General features: G+C 39.6%; 1 protein-coding gene across 1 annotated transcript in view; it reads left to right on the top strand.

The window, feature by feature from the left end:
- The window catches only part of LOC127577223 (TGF-beta receptor type-1), a 57,669-nt gene that overhangs the window by 12,484 nt on the left and 26,526 nt on the right, over positions 1 to 18,659 (top strand). The window contains exons 4-7 of the mRNA XM_052028222.1: positions 7,516 to 7,746; positions 9,655 to 9,822; positions 10,716 to 10,869; positions 15,210 to 15,334. Of these exons, the coding sequence (XP_051884182.1) occupies positions 7,516 to 7,746; positions 9,655 to 9,822; positions 10,716 to 10,869; positions 15,210 to 15,334 (678 nt within the window). The remainder of the gene's footprint in view (positions 1 to 7,515; positions 7,747 to 9,654; positions 9,823 to 10,715; positions 10,870 to 15,209; positions 15,335 to 18,659) is intronic.

An 18,659-nucleotide genomic window follows, 5' to 3' on the forward strand; every position in this document is an offset into this window, starting at 1 on the left:
CTTTTTACATAACATTATTATTTCATCATCATCTACTTTAAAAAGTGTTCAAGGAATCCATTTAATCTTCTGATTTCAATCCATAGGTTGCCATGAGACAGATAGGAAGAACAGTAAATTGAATGGGTCTCCTCTAACCTTCTCAACAGTGCATTAATCACTTAAGCTGCTTTAAATATTCTGTCTTTAATTGCACTTTAATGCCTAAGGAGCTGATGAAGGGGCAAATCATAGCGTGCCCTGTAGATTAGACTTGTTCTTGCATACTTCATACTTAAACTCAAAAGATTTTTCTGCCCACAAAAAACTATCGAAGCAAAGTGGCGCAGCGGATAAAGCCTCTTGCCTCACAGCACCAGAAATTCGGGATCAGTCCTGATGTCTGTGTAGAATTTACACGTTCTCCCGCTGACCTCTTGTGTTTCTTCTGGGTGCTCAGGTTTCCTCCCTTATCGCAAAGATATGTGGGTTGGTCAGTTAATGGCCTCTGTAAATTGCTCCTAGTGTGTAGGTGAGTGGTAGAATCTGGGGGGGGGGGGGGGATTTAATGAGAATGTGGGAAGAATAAAAAAAAAATGGGATTAATGCAGGATTTGTGTAAAAGGGTGGTTAATGATGGGCTGAAGAGCCTTTTACAATGCTGTATTTCTCTATGTCTCTATGGTAAAGTTATTTGCAAATGATGGTAACCTGAAATAAAAATGACCCCTGTCACGACCTCTCAGAATCTGAGATGTATTAATCCAGTTACAGCTCATACTTCCAAACTCCTGCAGTTGGTACTTGACCTCCTGAATACCTCCAGCATTTTCTGTGTTTATTTGCCCTCAAAGTTGTTGGGAGTGGAATCTGATAACAATGAGGGCGATGGTGCCTCTGGAACCTTAGTGAACACTGAGGTTAATAGATGTAAGGATTGTGAAATAAAGTTAGAGCTGAAAAGGATAAGATAAGATAATGTAAGATAGCTATTCGTCACATGTACGTCGAAACACACAGTGAAATGCATCTTCTGTGTAGTGTTCTGGGGGCAGCCCACAAGTGTCACTACGCTTCCGGTGCCAACATAGCATGCCCACAACTTTCTAACTTGTACATCTTTGGAATATGGGAGGAAGCCGGAGCACCTGGAGGAAAGCCATGCAGACACGGGGAGAACGTACAGACTCCTTAGTGGCTGGAATTGAACCCTGGTTGCTGGCGTTGTAATAGTGTTATGCTAACCATTATACTACTGTGCGATTAGATAGTGAATTCAATGTCATATAAGGCAAAGATATACAAATAAAAAGCTAGTAAAAAAAAACTTTGGAGGTTTCGTTTTGGCAGGCTTTGGGACTTCGGAACAGCTAAGTTTTTTTAATTGTCATCGGGAATAGTGAGGCAGGACTGCGCAGGCACGTGATGTCAGTGGGTAGCGCACGGGCAGTTTAAAAAGTGGACTGCCATATCCAGCGGGCAGCGTTTGGAGTGGGCAGTGGAGTGAGAGGGACCAGAGTGATTGGGCTTTGGCTCAAGGGGCTTAGGCGTAAAGGGGTGAGGAGAGGTAGGTGATTTGAGGAAAGGAAGTAGTTGGAGTGCGGTTTTCTATGCTGGGTGTTAGATGTGGGAGGTCCTGGAGTCTTCCAGCCTCCAGGACGACTACATCTGCATCAGGTGTGTCGAACTGCAGCTCCTGAGGGATCATGTTAGGGAACTGGAGATGCAGCTTGATGACCTTTGTATGGTCAGGGAGAATGAGGAAGTGATAGAAAGGAGTTATAGGCAAGTGGGTCACAGTCAGGAAGGGGAAAGGGAAATAGTCAGGTACTAGAGAGTACCCTTGTGGCTGTACCCCTTGACAATAAGTACTCCTGCTTGAGTACTGTTGGGGAGACAGCCTACCTGGGGGAAGCAACAGTGGCAGTGTCTCTGGCACAGAGCCTGGCCCTGTGGCTCAGAAGGGTAGGGAAGGACAGAGGAGGGCATTAGTGATAGGGGAGTCTATAGTTAGGGGGGCAGACAGGCAATTCTGTGGATGCAGGAAAGAAACTCAGAAGGTAGTTTGCCTCCCAGGTGCTAGGGTACGGGATGTTTCAGATCGTATCCAAGATATCCTGAAGGGGGAGGGAGAACAGCCAGAGGTCGTGGTACATATTGGTACCAATGACATAGGTAGGAAAAGGGATGAGGTCCTGAAAAAAGACGATAGGGAGTTAGGAAGGAAGTTGAGAAGCAGGACCTCAAAGGTAGTAATATCAGGACTACTGCCGGTGAGTATAGGAATAGAATGAGGTTAAATGTGTGGCTGAGGGATTGGAGTAAGGGGCAGGGATTCAGATTTCTGGATCATTGGGGCCTCTTTTGGGGCAGGTATGACCTGTACAAAGAGGACGGGTTGCACTTGAATCCCAAGGGGACCAATATCCTGGCAGGGAGGTTTGCTAAGGCTACCGGGGGCAGTTTAAACTAGAATTGTTGGGGGGGTGGGATCTGAACTGGAGAGACTGGGGAAGAGGTGTTTGGCTCTCAAATAGAGAAAGCTAATAGTAGGTACGAGAGGGAGGATAGGCAGGTGATAGAGAAGGGACGTGCTCAGACCGGTTTGAGATGTGTCTATTTTAATGCAAGGAGTATTGTGAACAAGGTGGATGAGCTTGGAGCTTGGATAAATACTTGGAGCTATCATGTGGTGGCCATTACAGAGACTTGGATGGCTCAGGGACTGGAATGGTTACTTCAAGTGCCGGGTTTTAGATGTTTCAGAAAGGATAGGGAGGGAGGCAAAAGAGGTGGGGGAGTGGCACTGTTGATCAGAGATAGCATCACGGCTGCAGAAAAAGTGGACGTCATGGAGGGACTGTCTACGGAGTCTCTGTGGGTGGAGGTTAGGAACAGGAAGGGGTCAATAACTTTACTGGGTGTTTCTTATAGGCCACCCAATAGTAACAGGGATATCAAGAGCAGATAGGGAAGCAGATCCTAGAAAGGTGTGATAATAACAGAGTTGTTGTGATAGGAGATTTTAATTTCCCAAACATTGATTGGCATCTCCATACAGTGAGGGGTTTAGATGGGGTGGAGTGTTCAGGAAGGATTCTTGACACAATATGTAGATAAGCCTACAAGAGGAGAGGCTGTGCTTGATTTGGTATTGGGAAGTGAACCTGGTCAGGTGTCAGATATCTCAGTGGGAGAGCATTTTGGAGATAGTGATCATAATTCTATTTCCTTTACAATAGCATTGGGGAGAGATAGGAACAGACAGACTAGAAAGGCATTTACTTGGAGTAAAGGGAATTATGAGCTGTTCAGGCAGGAAATTGGAAGCTTAAATTGGGAACAAGTGTTCTCAGGGAAAAGTACGGAAGAAATGTGGCAAATATTCAGAGGATATTTGTGTGGAGTTCTGCATAGGCATGTTCCAATGAGACAGGGGAGTCACGAAAGGACACAGGAACCATGGTGTACAAAGGCTATAATGAATCTAGTCAAAAGGAAAAGGAAAGCTTACAAAAGGTACAGAGAGCTAGGTATGTTAGAGATCTGGAAGAGTATAAGACTAACAGGAAGGAGCTTAAGAAGGAAATTAGGAGAACCAGAAGGGGACATGAGAAGGCCTTGGCGGACAGGATTAAGGAAAACCCCAAGGTATTCTACAAGTATGTGAAGAGCAAGAGGATAAGATGCAAAAGAATAGGGCCTATCAAGTGCAGCAGTGGGAAAGTGTGTATGGATCCAGAAGAAATAGCGGAGGTATTTAATGAATACTTTACATCAGTATTCAGTACAGAAAAAGATCTGGGTGATTGTAGTGAGGACTTGCAGTAGGCTGAAAAGCTTGAGCATGTAGCTATTAAGAAAGAGGAGGTGCTGAAACTTTTGGAAAGCATCAAGTTTAATAAGTTGCCGGGACCGAATGAGATGTACCCCAGGCTGCTGTGGAGGGCGAGGGAGGAGATTGCAGAGCCTCTGACAATGATCTTTGCATTATCAATGGAGATGGGAGAGGTTCCAGAAGATTGGAGGTTTGCGGATGTTGTTCCCTTATTCAAGAAAGGGAGTAGAGAGAGCCCAGGAAATTATAGACTGGTGAGTCTTACCTCAGTAGTTGGTAAGCTGATGGAGAAGATCCTGAGAGGCAGGATTTATGAACATTTGGAGAGGTATAATATGATTAGGAATAGTCAGCATGGCTTTGCCAAGGGTAGGTCCTGCCTTACCAGCCTGATTGAATTTTTTGAGGATGTGACTAAACACTTCAATGAAGGGAGAGCAGTAGATGTAGTGTATATGGATTTCAGCAAGGCATTATATAAGGTACCCCATGCAAGGTTTATTGAGAAAGTAAGGAGGCATGGGATCCAAGGGGACATTGCAATGTGGATCCAGAACTGGCTGGCCCACAGAAGGCAAAGAGTGGTTGTTGAAGGGTCATATTCTGCATGGAGGTTGGTGACCAGTGGTGTACCTCGGACCTGTTCTGGCCCTTATTCTTTGTGATTTTTATAAACGACCTGGATGAGGAAGTGGAGGGATGGGTTAGTAAGTTTGCGGATGACACAAAGGTCGGATGTGTTGTGGATAGTATAGAGGGCTTTCAGAGGTTACAGTGGGACATAAATAGGATGCAAAGTTGGACTGAGAAGTGGCAGATGCAGTTCAACCAAGATAAGTGTGAAGTGGTTCATTTTGCTAGGTCAAATATGATGGCAGAGTATAGTATTAATGGTAGGACTCCTGGCAGTGTGGAGGATCAGAGGGATCTTGGGGTCCAAGTCCATAGGATGCTCAAAGCAGCTGCACAAGTTGACTCTGTGGTTAAGAAGGCATATGGTGTATTGTCCTTCGTCGATCGGGGAATTGAATTTAGGAGCAGAGAGGTATTGTTGCAGCTATATAGGACCCTGGTCAGACCCCACTTGGAGTACTGTGCTCAGTTCTGGTCACCTCACTACCAGAAAGATGTGGAAGCCATAGTGAGGGTGCAGAGGAGATTTACAAGGATGCTGCCTGGAATGCGAAGCATACCTTATGAAAGCAGGTTGAGAGAACTCTGCCTTTTCTCCTTGGAGTGAAGGAGGATGAGGGGGGACCTGATAGAGGTGTATAAGATGATGAGAGGCATTGGTCGGGTGGATAGTCAGAGGCTTTTCCCCAGGGCTGAAATGGTTGTCACAAGAGGATATAGGTTTAAAGTGCTGGGGAGTAGGTATAGAGGAGATGTCAGGGGTAAGTTTTTTACTCAGAGTGGTGAGTGCATGGAATGGGTTGCCGGCAACGGTGGTGGAAGCAGATATGATAAGGTCTTTTAAGAGACTTTTGGATAGGTACATGGAGCTGAGAAGAATAGAGGGCTATGGGTAAGCCTAGTAATTTCTAAGGTAGGGACATGTTTGGCACAGCTTTGTGGGCCGAAGGGCCTGAATTGTGCTGTTGGTTTTCTATGTTTCTATGTAAATAAGGAAAGGATAAATAAGGATTGGATTAAATGAAAAAAAGCTAAGAAAATGTCATTTTACAATTCACAATCTGGAGGAATACACTTTTTGGGTAAGGCAGGTCGGCAGTGATTAACAATTATCTTGTTCAAAGGACAATTAAATTAAATTTCAGTTGTCATTGGCTAATGGGTCAATACAGCCACATCATGATAATCACAGCAAGGTCTAGGGCAAGAGCACACTTCAAAAAGCTCACTGTAGAGTGGAGCAAACTGCCTAGTAATCTGAGGCAACTCAGGATTCACCAGTTATCTCTTCCTTTCCTGTATCCTGACTTCACCACAGATTGGTGGCTGCTTTGCACATTACAACCTTTGTCAGCATCTTCTAAGCCATTGTATCACAGTGTTCAAGAATTCAAATTAAGAAAGTAAATTTTGTTGGGTTCATGCTGGCAGTTTGTAGGGCAACCCAATCAGTACTCTGCAGACACCAGAAGATTGATTGGGGGTGTCCAGAACCAGTGGTTAAGTTAGAGCTACACCATTCATGCATCATGTAACAATATATTTCTACACATGCAGGATAATGGAAAACTCAGGCACTTGCAAAAAAAAAAGCTATTAAATTTGGTTGGAAATATCACAAATGAGAAAATATATCTCCTGGCTTTGGGTATTGAGGTTTACAGAACCAGGATTTGATTGATTGGCAGAACTGGCACAAGGGATTGACTGACCTGCTCTTGTTCCTCTGACTTTTTTTGAATAAATACCTAGCCGAGAAACAAGTTTGGGAAAACTTTGGTGAAAAGAATAGTGAAAAAAACACACAAAACTTGTTCCCGTAAAGAGAATTTTATTCAATTTTTAATGGTGAGAGGTGTCTCTGCATACTATGTTATGAACTACTCTGCAATGTAATAGCATGGGATTCATCCATTAGTTTTTATCTTTTTTTCATTTCAAGAGACCATTATTCTATAATGTTCCAGAATGAGTTATTCTGTTCATTCAGTACTCCAATACACATTGATACTTTATCACCCACTGTAAATGGTTCCTATAAACGTTATTTCTAACAGCTTGAAAGATTTTAATTGATTTTACCTGGCAGTAACTGGGTGGCTATTGCCTCAGAATGGGGCAGGTATCTCTATATCTTGTTAACAAGAGCGTGGGATCAGCTTCAGTTTGAAACTGAGTTTGTGCTCAATGTCCAAAGTTCCTACAGGTAATATGTCCCCTGATTACACTCCCCTGACACCCCCTTTGTCCTCCATTTGCATTATCAGTCAACCATCATCTTCCAATTCAGGTATCTCTATTCTGTCACTTTACTCCCTGCTCTCAAAAACTTCATATAAACCTTTCTTTTTGATTTTGCATCCTATCTAACCTGCTCCCTATCTGCTTTTTCATTCGGATATTATCCCCATTGTTCTGCCCTGAATGAGGACAAAACAACAGGATTCCAATTATGGCACAGGGCACCAAAGATGGAAAAGCTGAAGTGATATGGTAGAGGCAATGTAACTGAGAATTTGCAAGAACTGACCTATTATTAGCACACATTTTCTTTCTGGGCCATGTAATATATAACATGGAACACTGAGGATATGCATAAAGAATTACTAAATGGCGGAAAAAAAACTTCCACAAGGTTTAGGCAAATTAATTATTTATTTGTGTTTTTAAATAAAAAATAATGTAGTGAGCTAAGTAATGTTGAATTCAATCTGAACTTAATGATGCATTGCCAGTTTTTAAAAAATATCACTCAGTTTTCTGGTTTGAAAAGAATTGTTTCTATTCTGTTTCTCCTATTCACATTTCATTCGACCTCATTTTCCAGATGCTGATGTGACCTGTTCAATATACAATAATTATTACTGTAATCTCTACATTTGTAAATACTTACTTTCCATTATTTGCAATGTATCCTTTAGATGAAATGAGAAAATCTCGAAGTATTAAAAACCTGAGAAATTTTCTCTGAAGACACCAAATTCAGCATTTTTGGGCAGGGCTTTTTGACAGTCAAAGCTGAAGAAGTTCAATTAAGAATTAAATCTTTTGTACTTCCTTGTCAGGTTGTCCACTACTTTTTCAAAGGACAATATCTAGGGCAATAACTCTTTGCAAAACTGTGGGAAAAGGGCGATTTGGTGAGGTTTGGCATGGCAAGTTGAATGAGGAAGACGTAGCCGTTAAAATTTTCTTCACATGTGATGAAAAGTCATGGTTCAGAGAAGTTGAAATCTACCAAACTGCCTTGCTTCGACATGAAAATATCCTTGGTTTCATTGCTGCTGACAATAAAGGTAATATATTTATTAAATGAAAGGAATTTTAAAATGAAACTCTTACCCAAGTAAGTATGAGGATTAGATAGTTATGTAATTTACGATACCAATTGTACAAAATTTGCATCAGATCAATGATTCATGCAGCTTAATTTTGTTTCTGTTTAGATACAAAGTGATAAGTGGAAAGAAAAAAAACAACTTACAAGGTGGTAATTAGTTTGACATGCTGATTCAAAATAATTGTGCTCTGATTTCATCATGTACGTCAGTTTAAAAGAAACACTGAGAAAACAGCGCAGCTACCAATAGGAATGTGTAATCTCAAAACCTGCCTGTGCTGCTGCAGATTCCTATTTAGTGTAATTCAAACTGGGTGAACCAGACAGGGCCCTGCTGGTCCCCAGAGGCACATAGAACAGCCTAGTGAACATGTCAGGTTCTTTTTATGTATTTTGTTCATAGTATTTATTTCTTTGTAGAAATTGTTGCTCTGAACATGTATGCCATCACTTTACCCACTAATACAAACTTACATTTGCAATACAATGTCACAGCAAAAGTTTCAACTTCTGAAGAGCACTGATGTTGGGGGGGGGCATATAATTTTTGTTGATATCTGCACCTGATCTTTGATAGTTTAGCAGCTGAAGATGCTTTTGAGTGTAAGCAGATATTTGACTGTTGGAACATAGACATGTGGGGAATGGCTTATCTGCATGTTCCTTGGAATGTAGGTACCTATCGAATCTTCTGTCCTTGGCTAGCCTGGGTGATACGGATTTCCTCAAGCATTCTCAGTCTAACTAATTCACTTCTAGACGGTGATGGGAACCAATGTTCGGAATTTTGAATCCAAAGTAACCTGAAAACCAAGGGAAATCAAATTTAGACCCCCTTGTGTCAAATTTATTATCATGGTTCATCCTTTTTTCACAGTGATTTGTGATAGAAAATTGTGCACCAGCAAGTCCAATGATAATCTAAGATAAGATGAGGTATTTATTTACTAGTTGCATGTACATCGAAACATACAGTGAAATGTATCTTTTTGCGTTACTGAGAATGTGGGGGCAGCCTGCAAGTGTTGCCACTCTTCCGGCTCCAACATAGCATGCCCACAGCTCCTAACCTGTATGTCTTTGGAATGTGGGAGGAAATCAGAGCACCCGGAGGAAACCCACGCAGACCAGTAAATAATTTAATTGTAGTCGCATGCTCATGAACATTTGATTTCAATTTTAGAAACTCAACAATTGATCTCTTTATTTCATTTTACTTATACTATTCATTGTTTTCCCTTTTATTTCACATCACTATTTGGTGTTTGCGCCTTATCGTGATTGTTGGTTTAGAGAATGTTTTATACAATTCCCATGGTATGTGAAAACTCAGCTGTTTCAGGCAACACTTATTTACAAGTGAGATGTCGGTTCTTACTTTACCCAGAACATAATTATAACAGGTGTCAGAATACCTTGTAATCTGTAACACTGAGATTAAAATATGTAACTGAAGTATTAATCATTGCATTAAATTCATTTGCAAAGCCTAGGTTATTTTGTTGAATTTGAACTTAACTGTGACTGTAACATAAGGAAATGGCACTTTTATTTCCAAAAGGTAATTTCTTTAAAACATATGTATTTCATCACACTTCTTTGTAAAGTATTATTTAGCATTTTTGGAGTAAGATGCATTCTCTTCGGTTACAAAGTATTCCTATCAATTACAATTTTTTAAAGCTTTGATTGCCTTAATAGTGACATTTCAGTCAAGTAATGGCTACCTGTCACAAACCTACCAGTCAAGTAATGGCTACTTGTCACAAACCTAATTGAGATGTAAAATTAGTGAACTCTATTCTTTATGATAAATTTCAACAAGAAAATTTTTTAAATTGTTCATGTTTTCTTTTCTTATCAGATAATGGCATGTGGACTGAACTTTGGATTGTGTTAGATTACCATAAACACGGTTCTCTATTTGATTACTTAAACAAATCCACTGTGACTGCAGGCAGTATGGTGAAACTTGCCTTCTCTATAGCAAGTGGACTAGCACATCTTCATATGGAAATAATTGGTATAAGAGGTAGAACATTTTTGTTTCCAAGTTAAACAATGATTCATATGAGTGTTATAGTTGCTTATTGCTGCAAATTATAACAGAATTTTACCAGGTAGTGTTTTATATAACATCCTGATTGGATTAAATTACATTGGAATATGCTCAAAGTTAAAGGTGGCAAAGTAATATTTGCATTTTAGAAATATTTTGGAATGCCAATTATTACTCAGAATGAAGGCAATGAACTGAGCCTTTTTTAATTATAATAATGAGTAATAAACAAAAAAGAGATGTAAACAAAATTTAAATTCACACCCCTTGTGACTATTGGCAGGTCTTGTTCTGAATCTGATTTGGGTTGATGGGATTAATGTCAGCTTTCTTCTGAATGGACAGATGTTATGCAAAATTTATTTTAGTCATCCTTTTACTGGTGTTTCTGATGAATGTTGGACCATCGCAAAAAAATAAATTGTCAGTTTGCTTCAGAAATGACTGGTGTGTGAATTGGAAAGTTAAGTTGCATTTGAGATCTTTCTAAGAATGCATGGAGAGAATTGAAGGAACAGTCCCTGTTTGTACAAAACTGAATAAATCTTACAGTCTATGCCAACAATGCATAGACACCCATCAGGTAATAGAAAACTGATGTGCGGTATTAAATTCATTTTTCAAAACTTCCTAGGTTACAGTTACAAATCTCTGCTGTAGATAAGGAAGTCTTGTCCACCACCACATATTGTAAATTTAGGTATGCACTACCTACAGGTTTACAAATTTCCAAAAATGGTTGCTTTACATGAATCTCCACAGCCCAAAGCACAAGCTTATCATTTGGCCCACTGTGTGAAAACAAATTATAATGTAAGCATCAGTAATTAGATGACATTTTAAATAGAACTTATTTTATATAATAGGTAAACCTGCCATAGCACATCGTGACCTTAAATCAAAAAATATCCTTGTGAAAAGGAACGGAACATGTGCCATTTCTGATTTGGGTTTGGCTATGCGGAACAATTCAACAGATATGATTAATATTGCTGATGGTCACAGAATCGGAACCAAGAGGTATGGTTGAAATTTTTAAACTTATTTATATAGTTTTACTTAGATATGTGCAAATCTTTAAATTGGAGATTCCCCATTATTGAATAAATTGAAAGTGTTCAGTAATAGTGATTCTTTTATGTATCAATAATTGATAAATTCCAGGTGAAAAAGCCACATAAATCAAGAGGCTTATCCTCACAGGAAAATTAAAGTCAGCATTGAACAATTCTATCATTGTTTATGTTGTTTATGCAACTAATGTGTGGATAATTTGTTCTTGAAGTACATATTTACATAATGTCTATTGTAATATTGGGAAATAATGTTGAATTAACCACAATTTCACCATTTGCAGGGAAATTCCCTTAGCCATGAATAAAGATCTATACTCTGCAGGACGTTGTCTGATATATTGGGAATTGTTCAAAAATAACTAATTAATATCATTACATCCTACAACTAATTGCTATTAATTTCTGTTTGTGACCTTTAATGTGTCAGTTCACAAATGTGAATTCTGATTTTTTAATACTCTGTGCACAATCTAGCAAAAAAAATCATTTATAGCATAGAACTTGCAGTGGTTCTAAACAGAACTGCAGGTACTTATCTGTTCAAATAGAATCAAGTTCAAGACTTCTATCCATTGGTTGGGATCCTCACAAGTTTTAAGGAGATGTAAAATAAAACTGTTGCTGTATCACTTGCTGAGCTTTTCAAGCATCTTTTGTTTATATTTCAGATTTCTAGTATCTGTAGTTTTTTTCACTTTGCTTTAGAGGAGGTGTCTCTCCTCTCTAAACAGCTAGCTTCCGTTTGTTTGACAGCATGAAAGAGGTCAGGGAAAGTGGGCTATTGCAGATTGAAGACATTATAACATCATGGGAATCTTGTCTGCAGCTGCAGAAATACCTTAAGATGATAGACCAACTGCATGTTGATGGAGTGTAAGATGCAAAGTTAGCAAACCTTCAGGGTTAATTTAATTGCCATGTGTATACAATTGATGATGTTCTACATTTTTTTGAGAACCCGTTTAGGGCCACAAGCCCATGCCTCTGCTCAGTTCTTCAGTGGAAACGTTGATAAAATTGGCCTCTGTGATAAACAGGTTATCTGCATGAGGCATTTTTGCTTGGCCAACTGAGTTCAGTTACCTAGCAGAGGCCTAGAAGAATCCAGAGGCAAAGTAGCTGAGGGCAGTGATCAATTTGGCAGTCACTGGTAAAGTAGGACCAGTATGTCCAATAGAGGCTTGTCTTATTCCAGTGTACCACAACTATTCTCCATCACCTGACCTGATACCCCCTAAGCTACCTCTGATACTGGTGACCAGTCGTGCCAAAGAAACAGCTTCTGTGGGGCAGGGATGGCTCTTGTGATATGGCCTTCTATACTGATGCCTTCTCTTAAGTGTGTCTTTCAGCTACACAAGGAGCAGCCTGCTGCTCTTCCTGGGACTGATTTTATGCTCGTGCATTGGTGGCCTTCCTCCCTGCCTCAGAGCATTGCAACATTTATAGTACCCAGTGGTGGTTCTCATTGACATTTGAACGTGTTCAGTGTTTGGAAAGTGAGCAGCAAAAGTTCAAAGACTTAACTTCAATGACCTTCCAATGCTGCTCCTTTAAATGAATCATTTTATGGAGTCACTTAAGAAAGTAGCTGTAATGGTGGCCCAGATTTTGTGGGGAAATGCTGTCAGTTTCCCGAGTATGTGCCACCAAATTCTAGGTTCTCGTCTATATGCATGCAATGCTGAAGCCCTAAACTTTCTAGCCATTGCTTGTCAATATTTTCCTGATTGCTTTGACATTGGCCTCCATTTAGAATCTGGTACTGGAATGTAAAATGATAGCATTTTTCAACACTTGTGCTGGGGAATTTGTTGGAGAATAGCTGTGCTAGGTTAACCCTGGTGTACAGAGCCTTCATTCATTCAAATTGTGATGACCAAAGTTAAGTTTTAGATAAGTTACATTTTTAAAATTGTTTTAATTTATTAAAATGTTTACTTTTGCTTATGTATATATGTATGTTGTTTTAAAATTTATTAAAAAAAAACAAGCATTTTAAATTTTCATTATGGTTGTATATAATATTGCTTTATTTTTTTAACCTATTTGTCCAATTTTACAATAAAGTGGTTCAAGTTCCTTCTGCTTGCAGAACTTGTTTAACCTGGTTCTGTTGTTTCTTGTCAATTCAGGTTGCCATTTATATACCTAGAGCTTGTTTATTTAATAGTTCAATTATGGTTTTACATAATCTCATAACTTGATGCCTTTCATTGCAAAACAAGCTTTAACAAACCAGGGGATTGTAATGTAACTTGTTTGTAGTGTATTTGTTTATAACATTGATAATTCAAGTCTACAACAGTTTTGTATAGAAAATAAAGCCACATAACCATTTCCTTCCCAGTCTCCTGAGAAACATAAAAATATGTATTCAATTCAGACTGAACTGTGAATTGGTTTTAATTTTGATTTATTGCAATGTAACCCATTTTCTCTATATTTGATTATTTTGTTTTTAAAAATTAAGTCCATTTGAGTTTAAAATATCTCTGCATGTCAGCGGCATTCATGAACAGTGAAACATGATTTTGGTGACAGTGTCTGTAAAAGATTGGTACATCTGTGGTGATCATTTAGTGATGGGGGATGGGGCAGGTGAGTGAACACAAGGTGTGGGTTGAGCCAAGACCTGTCTGACATATTCTATTGCAATCTGGATAAAATATTTGTTGGCTGCACAAGTATTTCTCCACTTGTTTAAAGATGTACTAAGTCAATTAGGTGAGATGAAATTCAGTATTAACTAATACGCATTATATAATGATGCAAATGCCATGCTTCAGCAGATCAGTGGATCTTTTAGCGTGACTTAAATATCTGTTCTACAGCATTTCTACTACAACCACCTCTGCAAAAAATCCTCAGAATTCATATAATAAACCCTTCTGCAACCTCTGGGTAATTATTTATAGTAGTTTTTCTTCCAGCCTCTCTCCAGTAACTCTTTGTAAGTTATCAAACAAGTAGTCTAAAACACTTTTTGGTAAAATGGATGTGAACTACTTTCCAGCTATCAAAACCAACAAATGTGATACTTGTACTCTGGGGAAACATTACAGCTAAATCAACATCATAGCAACTAATCACCTCAAACTTCTATTTAAAATTATTTCCACTCAAGATGAGGAGACCCAATTTTAATTCTTTTAAAAATTCCTTTTTTTGGAAAAAGGACAAAAATCCTAAGACGTTAAAGGCTGTAGGGTTTTTAAACATTAAGCTTTCTTATCTCATCCGGTATCCAATACTCACAGGCCACTAGTTTATGTGAATTGTACGTATTCTGGCCATACAATCTCAGTATCTATTCTGTTTAATTGGTTGCAAGTTGTTCTTGATCTCATCACTACCACAGTCACAATAGCAACTTGAATTTTGATTGTCCCTTTAACATGGAGTAAATTTATTATTTCTGGGACCCAGTAAACAATTGATGTGTCTAGAACAAGCAGACAAAAATGGAGATCCAAGGCTCATGGCAAAGGAATGTTGAATTGAGGTTACAGTGAGATCAGCCATTGGGGTAGACTGGAAGGGTTGAATGCCCTACTGCTTTTGATTCATATGTTCTTATATACATGTGCACCCTTTCAAGTGGCCTTCAAAATTAGACATTAGCCAGCTTCCACTAATTTCATTGTGCAATACATTTTGGTGCACCTGCAAATGTAACTTTGTAGCTTACACTTATACCCTCAGGAACAGTGGATGGAGTGAGGATAGGGGTTCGAGCAAAGATCCTGGGAAATGCACAACTGATTTATTGCCTCTGGGCTGATCAAATTTATCATGCCTATTTTAAAAATGTTGTATAAAGCTTCCTTGCTAACTTCTTTCAAATGAAAATTTCATTTATTTCTCCAGACAGAGAAAATGCTCCTAATTTTCTTACGCAATCTCCTGTATGACAGTTTGCTAAAAGCTTTTTGTAAGTTTATGTGGATGATTTCTACCAGGCCTCTGATGGAAAACTTTAATCATCCCTTCAAGATTTGTAGTGAAATTGCATTGTGGTTGTATGTATTGAGTGGCTGTGAATGCTAAATGCAAGAAATCTTCCTCATTGATGTATTTTGTATTTTTTGTGCAAAGGGCTTTCAGGAAATTGGTACACAACGTTCCTGAAGGTTTTAAGCTTTCAGTTTAAAAGCTTTGCTCTTTGAAATTGATTTAATTTAAATAGAAAAGTTTTCACTGTATTGTCAAGGTTTAAATAATCAGAGAATGGCTACATTTATTTAAGCCCATATTACCAGTTCATTTTTATTCTTTTTTCAGGTACATGGCCCCAGAGATTCTTGATGATTCTATCAATACCAGCCATTTTGATTCATTCAAATATGTGGACGTATATGCCTTGGGTCTGATATTTTGGGAGATTGCACAGAGATGTTCTGCTGGAGGTAATCTATATTGAGATTTGAAAACTGAAATATAAATATCAATAACTATCAATGGGAAGTATTAACAGCTACTTCAACATTGCTTTGTTCCTGTTACACAACCCAATTCTGTGTACATTGACAGCATGTTCATACCAATGGAATACTGCAATGACTGCAAATTGGGTTTCTTTCATGATACATTAAACATACTGTAATCAACTCTTATGTCTAGTTTAATCTGCTGCTGCAAAAAAATCATGGCATTGACCACAAAGACATTAAAAATGATGCTTTGTTGGTTTGTATGCAGAATAATGCGCTAAAATGCAGATTGCACAATTTAAAACAGTTCTGGCACAAAATAGGAGGACAGCCACCTGCACAGGAGGGGTGAAGGGGGAGGGAAGAGTGGATCCGTTATATATGCAATGCCTGATCCACCTCAAGGAGATCATAAAGTCACGAGACTCAGGAGCAGGACTAGGGCACGCAGCCCTTCAAGCCTATTCTGCGTTCATCAATATCGTGGCTGATCTGCTGCTTCAGCACCATTTTCTAGCACCAGCACCACGATCCTTGATTTGCTTAATATCCAGAAATCTATCAATTCCTGGTCTCAATGAATGCAAAAACTGAACCTCCACAGCCCTCTGGGATAGAGAATTCTAAAGGTTCATGTCTTCTGAGTGAAGAAATTTCTTCTCATCTCAATCCTAAACAACCTAATCCTTATTCTCAAACCATGCTCCCTGGTCCTAGACTCCTCAGTCAATGCATATAACCTGTCAAGCACTTTAAGAATGCTGCAAATTTCAATGAGATCTCTCATTTTTCTAAGCGCTAAAGAATATAGTCCCAGTCTATACAGTCACTCCTTGTAGAGAAAACCTGGCATCCCTGGAACAAGTCTAGTGAATCTTTGCTGCACTTCATCCAGAGCAAGAAAATTCCCTCTCAGGTAAAGACACCAAGATTGCACAACAACCACGTTCACTCTCACCAAGGTCCTAAACAATTGCAATGAAACGTTCTTATTCCTGTAATTAAACCTGCTCATAATGAAAGCTCAATGTAACTTTTGCATTCCTTTTTACAATATTTTTATTAATTCCACAAAAAAATAAGAGTACATGCATCAAAGAGAGGATAAAAATACTACTGAATACATTGTGTTAAATCATACTGGAGATCACAATACTCTAAATTAATAACCACATGATAGTTAATAAAGAAAAAATTGGAATAATTTTATTATAAAAAAAAAATCTACACCCATTACCAAAAACTGGAGCTGTTTGGTTTTAAAAAAAAAGACAAGGAAAGACCCTTGAGGCATAATGATATCAGCCAATATCTGTACTTTAGCCACCAAATCAAAGGTTTTGAAAATAATTCAAAAAAGGTCCCCACAGGGTTTGAAAGTCTATGTCATATTCAAGAATTGAACAACGGATCTTCTCCTAGATTCAGGTATGACATAACATCCCATAACCAGTGAGCATGAGTAGGTTGAGTAACTTCCTTCCATTTAAGCAACACAGCCCTCCTGGCTATAAGAGAAATAAAAGCCAGAATGTGTAGATCAGAAGCCTCCAAAGTTGTATCTTTTTCTCCGACAATCCCAAATAACGCAGTCAAAGGATTAAGTTGCTTTCTGCATCAGCATATTGGCCTTGAGTGACATGTCTACAGGCACAGTTAGATCCTTTTGAATATCAGCTCTCCTTGATCTCTTATTTTTAACAAATACTCTGCTTTTTAGTTATGTTTACCGAAGTGAATGAACTGACTTCTTTAAAAAAAAATACAGTATATTATTCCATCTGCCATATTCTTGCCACTCACTCAGCTTGTCTTTATCCCCTTGAAGCCTCCTTATATTCCCACCATACTCAATCTCTATAGTTGAGACACAAGAGACTGCAGATGCTGAAATCTGGAGAAAAATAAATAAATTGTTGGAGCAACTCAGCCAGTCAGGCAGCATCTGTGGAGGCAAAGGGATAGGCAATGCTTTGGCTCGTGACCCTCCATTGAGATTGAGTGTAGAAGGAAGATAGCCAGTATAAAGAGGTGGGAGGGAGGGGTGAGACAAGGGCTAGTAGGTGATAGGTTACACAGAAAAGGTATAGGTTCTCCCTTTGTTCACCTTTCCCATCTCCCCATCACCCAAACACCTATCCCTCTGGGTTTCTTCTCCCCTGACCTACCCTTCCTATCTCCTCTCACTCATCTGCTCATCATCCCTCCAGTATCTGATTCTACTCTGTCTGAGCCTCTGTCTCCACCTTCCCCCTCCCCATCCCCCTCCTGGCTCCATCTGTCTCTATTTTTCCCCCTTTATTTCCTTATTTATTTCCACCTATCAACCACTAGCCTCTTTCTCTAAACTAAAGAAATAAAGGACTGCAGATGCTGGAATCTAGATTAAAAAAAACACTTGATGCTGGAGGAACTCAGCAGGCCAAGCGGCTTCTGTGGAGAAAAGCAGGCAGTCAACGTTTCGGATCAGGGCCCTTCTTCACGACTGAAGATAGGAAAAGGGGAAGCCCAATATATAGGAGGGAAAAGCAGAGCACTGATAGGTGGACAAATGAGGGGAGGCAGGGTGGACACAAGGTGATGATAGGTAGATGCAGGTAAGAGATAGTGATAGGTGCGGGGGAGGAAGGGAGAGCAGATCCACCGGGGGATGGGTCAAAAGGTAAGGAGGAAGAAAGGGTGGGGAAAAAAGGGAGGCTGGGAAAGGGAAGAAAAGAAGAGACATGGTTGGGGGGGGGGGCGGGTGGGGTTGAGGGGATTACTTAAGGTGGGAGAATTCAATGTTTCAATGTTCATGCTGTTAGGTTCCAAGACAGAAAATAAGGCGCTGTTCCTCCAGTTTGCATTTGGACTTCTCCTGGTAGTGGAGGAGGCTCAGGACTGATATGACTGTGATGGAGGGGGGAGTTGAAGTGCCTGGCAATGGGGAGATGCAGATTTGCAGTTACGGATGGAGCGAAGGTGTTCTGTGAAATGGTCATCTAGTCTGCGTTTGGTCTCGCCAATGTAGAGGAGGCTACACTTGGATCACCGAATGCAGCAGATGATATTAAGGGAGGTGCAGGTAAATCTCTGTCTCCCCTGAAAGGACTGTTTGGGTCCCTGGATGGAGGTGGTGTAGGAGCAGGTGTTGCACCAATGGCGGGGCCAGAGAGAGCAGTCCCTGCAAAAGGCAGAAAGGGGTATGGAGGGGAAGATATGCTTGGTAGTGGGGTCCCGTTGGAGATGGCAGAATTGTGGAGAATGATGTGTTGGATATGTAGTCTGGTGGGGTGAAATGCGAGGACAAGGGGAACCCTAT

This window comes from Pristis pectinata, chromosome 1 (genome assembly GCF_009764475.1).
Source record: "Pristis pectinata isolate sPriPec2 chromosome 1, sPriPec2.1.pri, whole genome shotgun sequence".
NCBI classification, from domain to species: Eukaryota; Metazoa; Chordata; class Chondrichthyes; order Rhinopristiformes; family Pristidae; genus Pristis; species Pristis pectinata.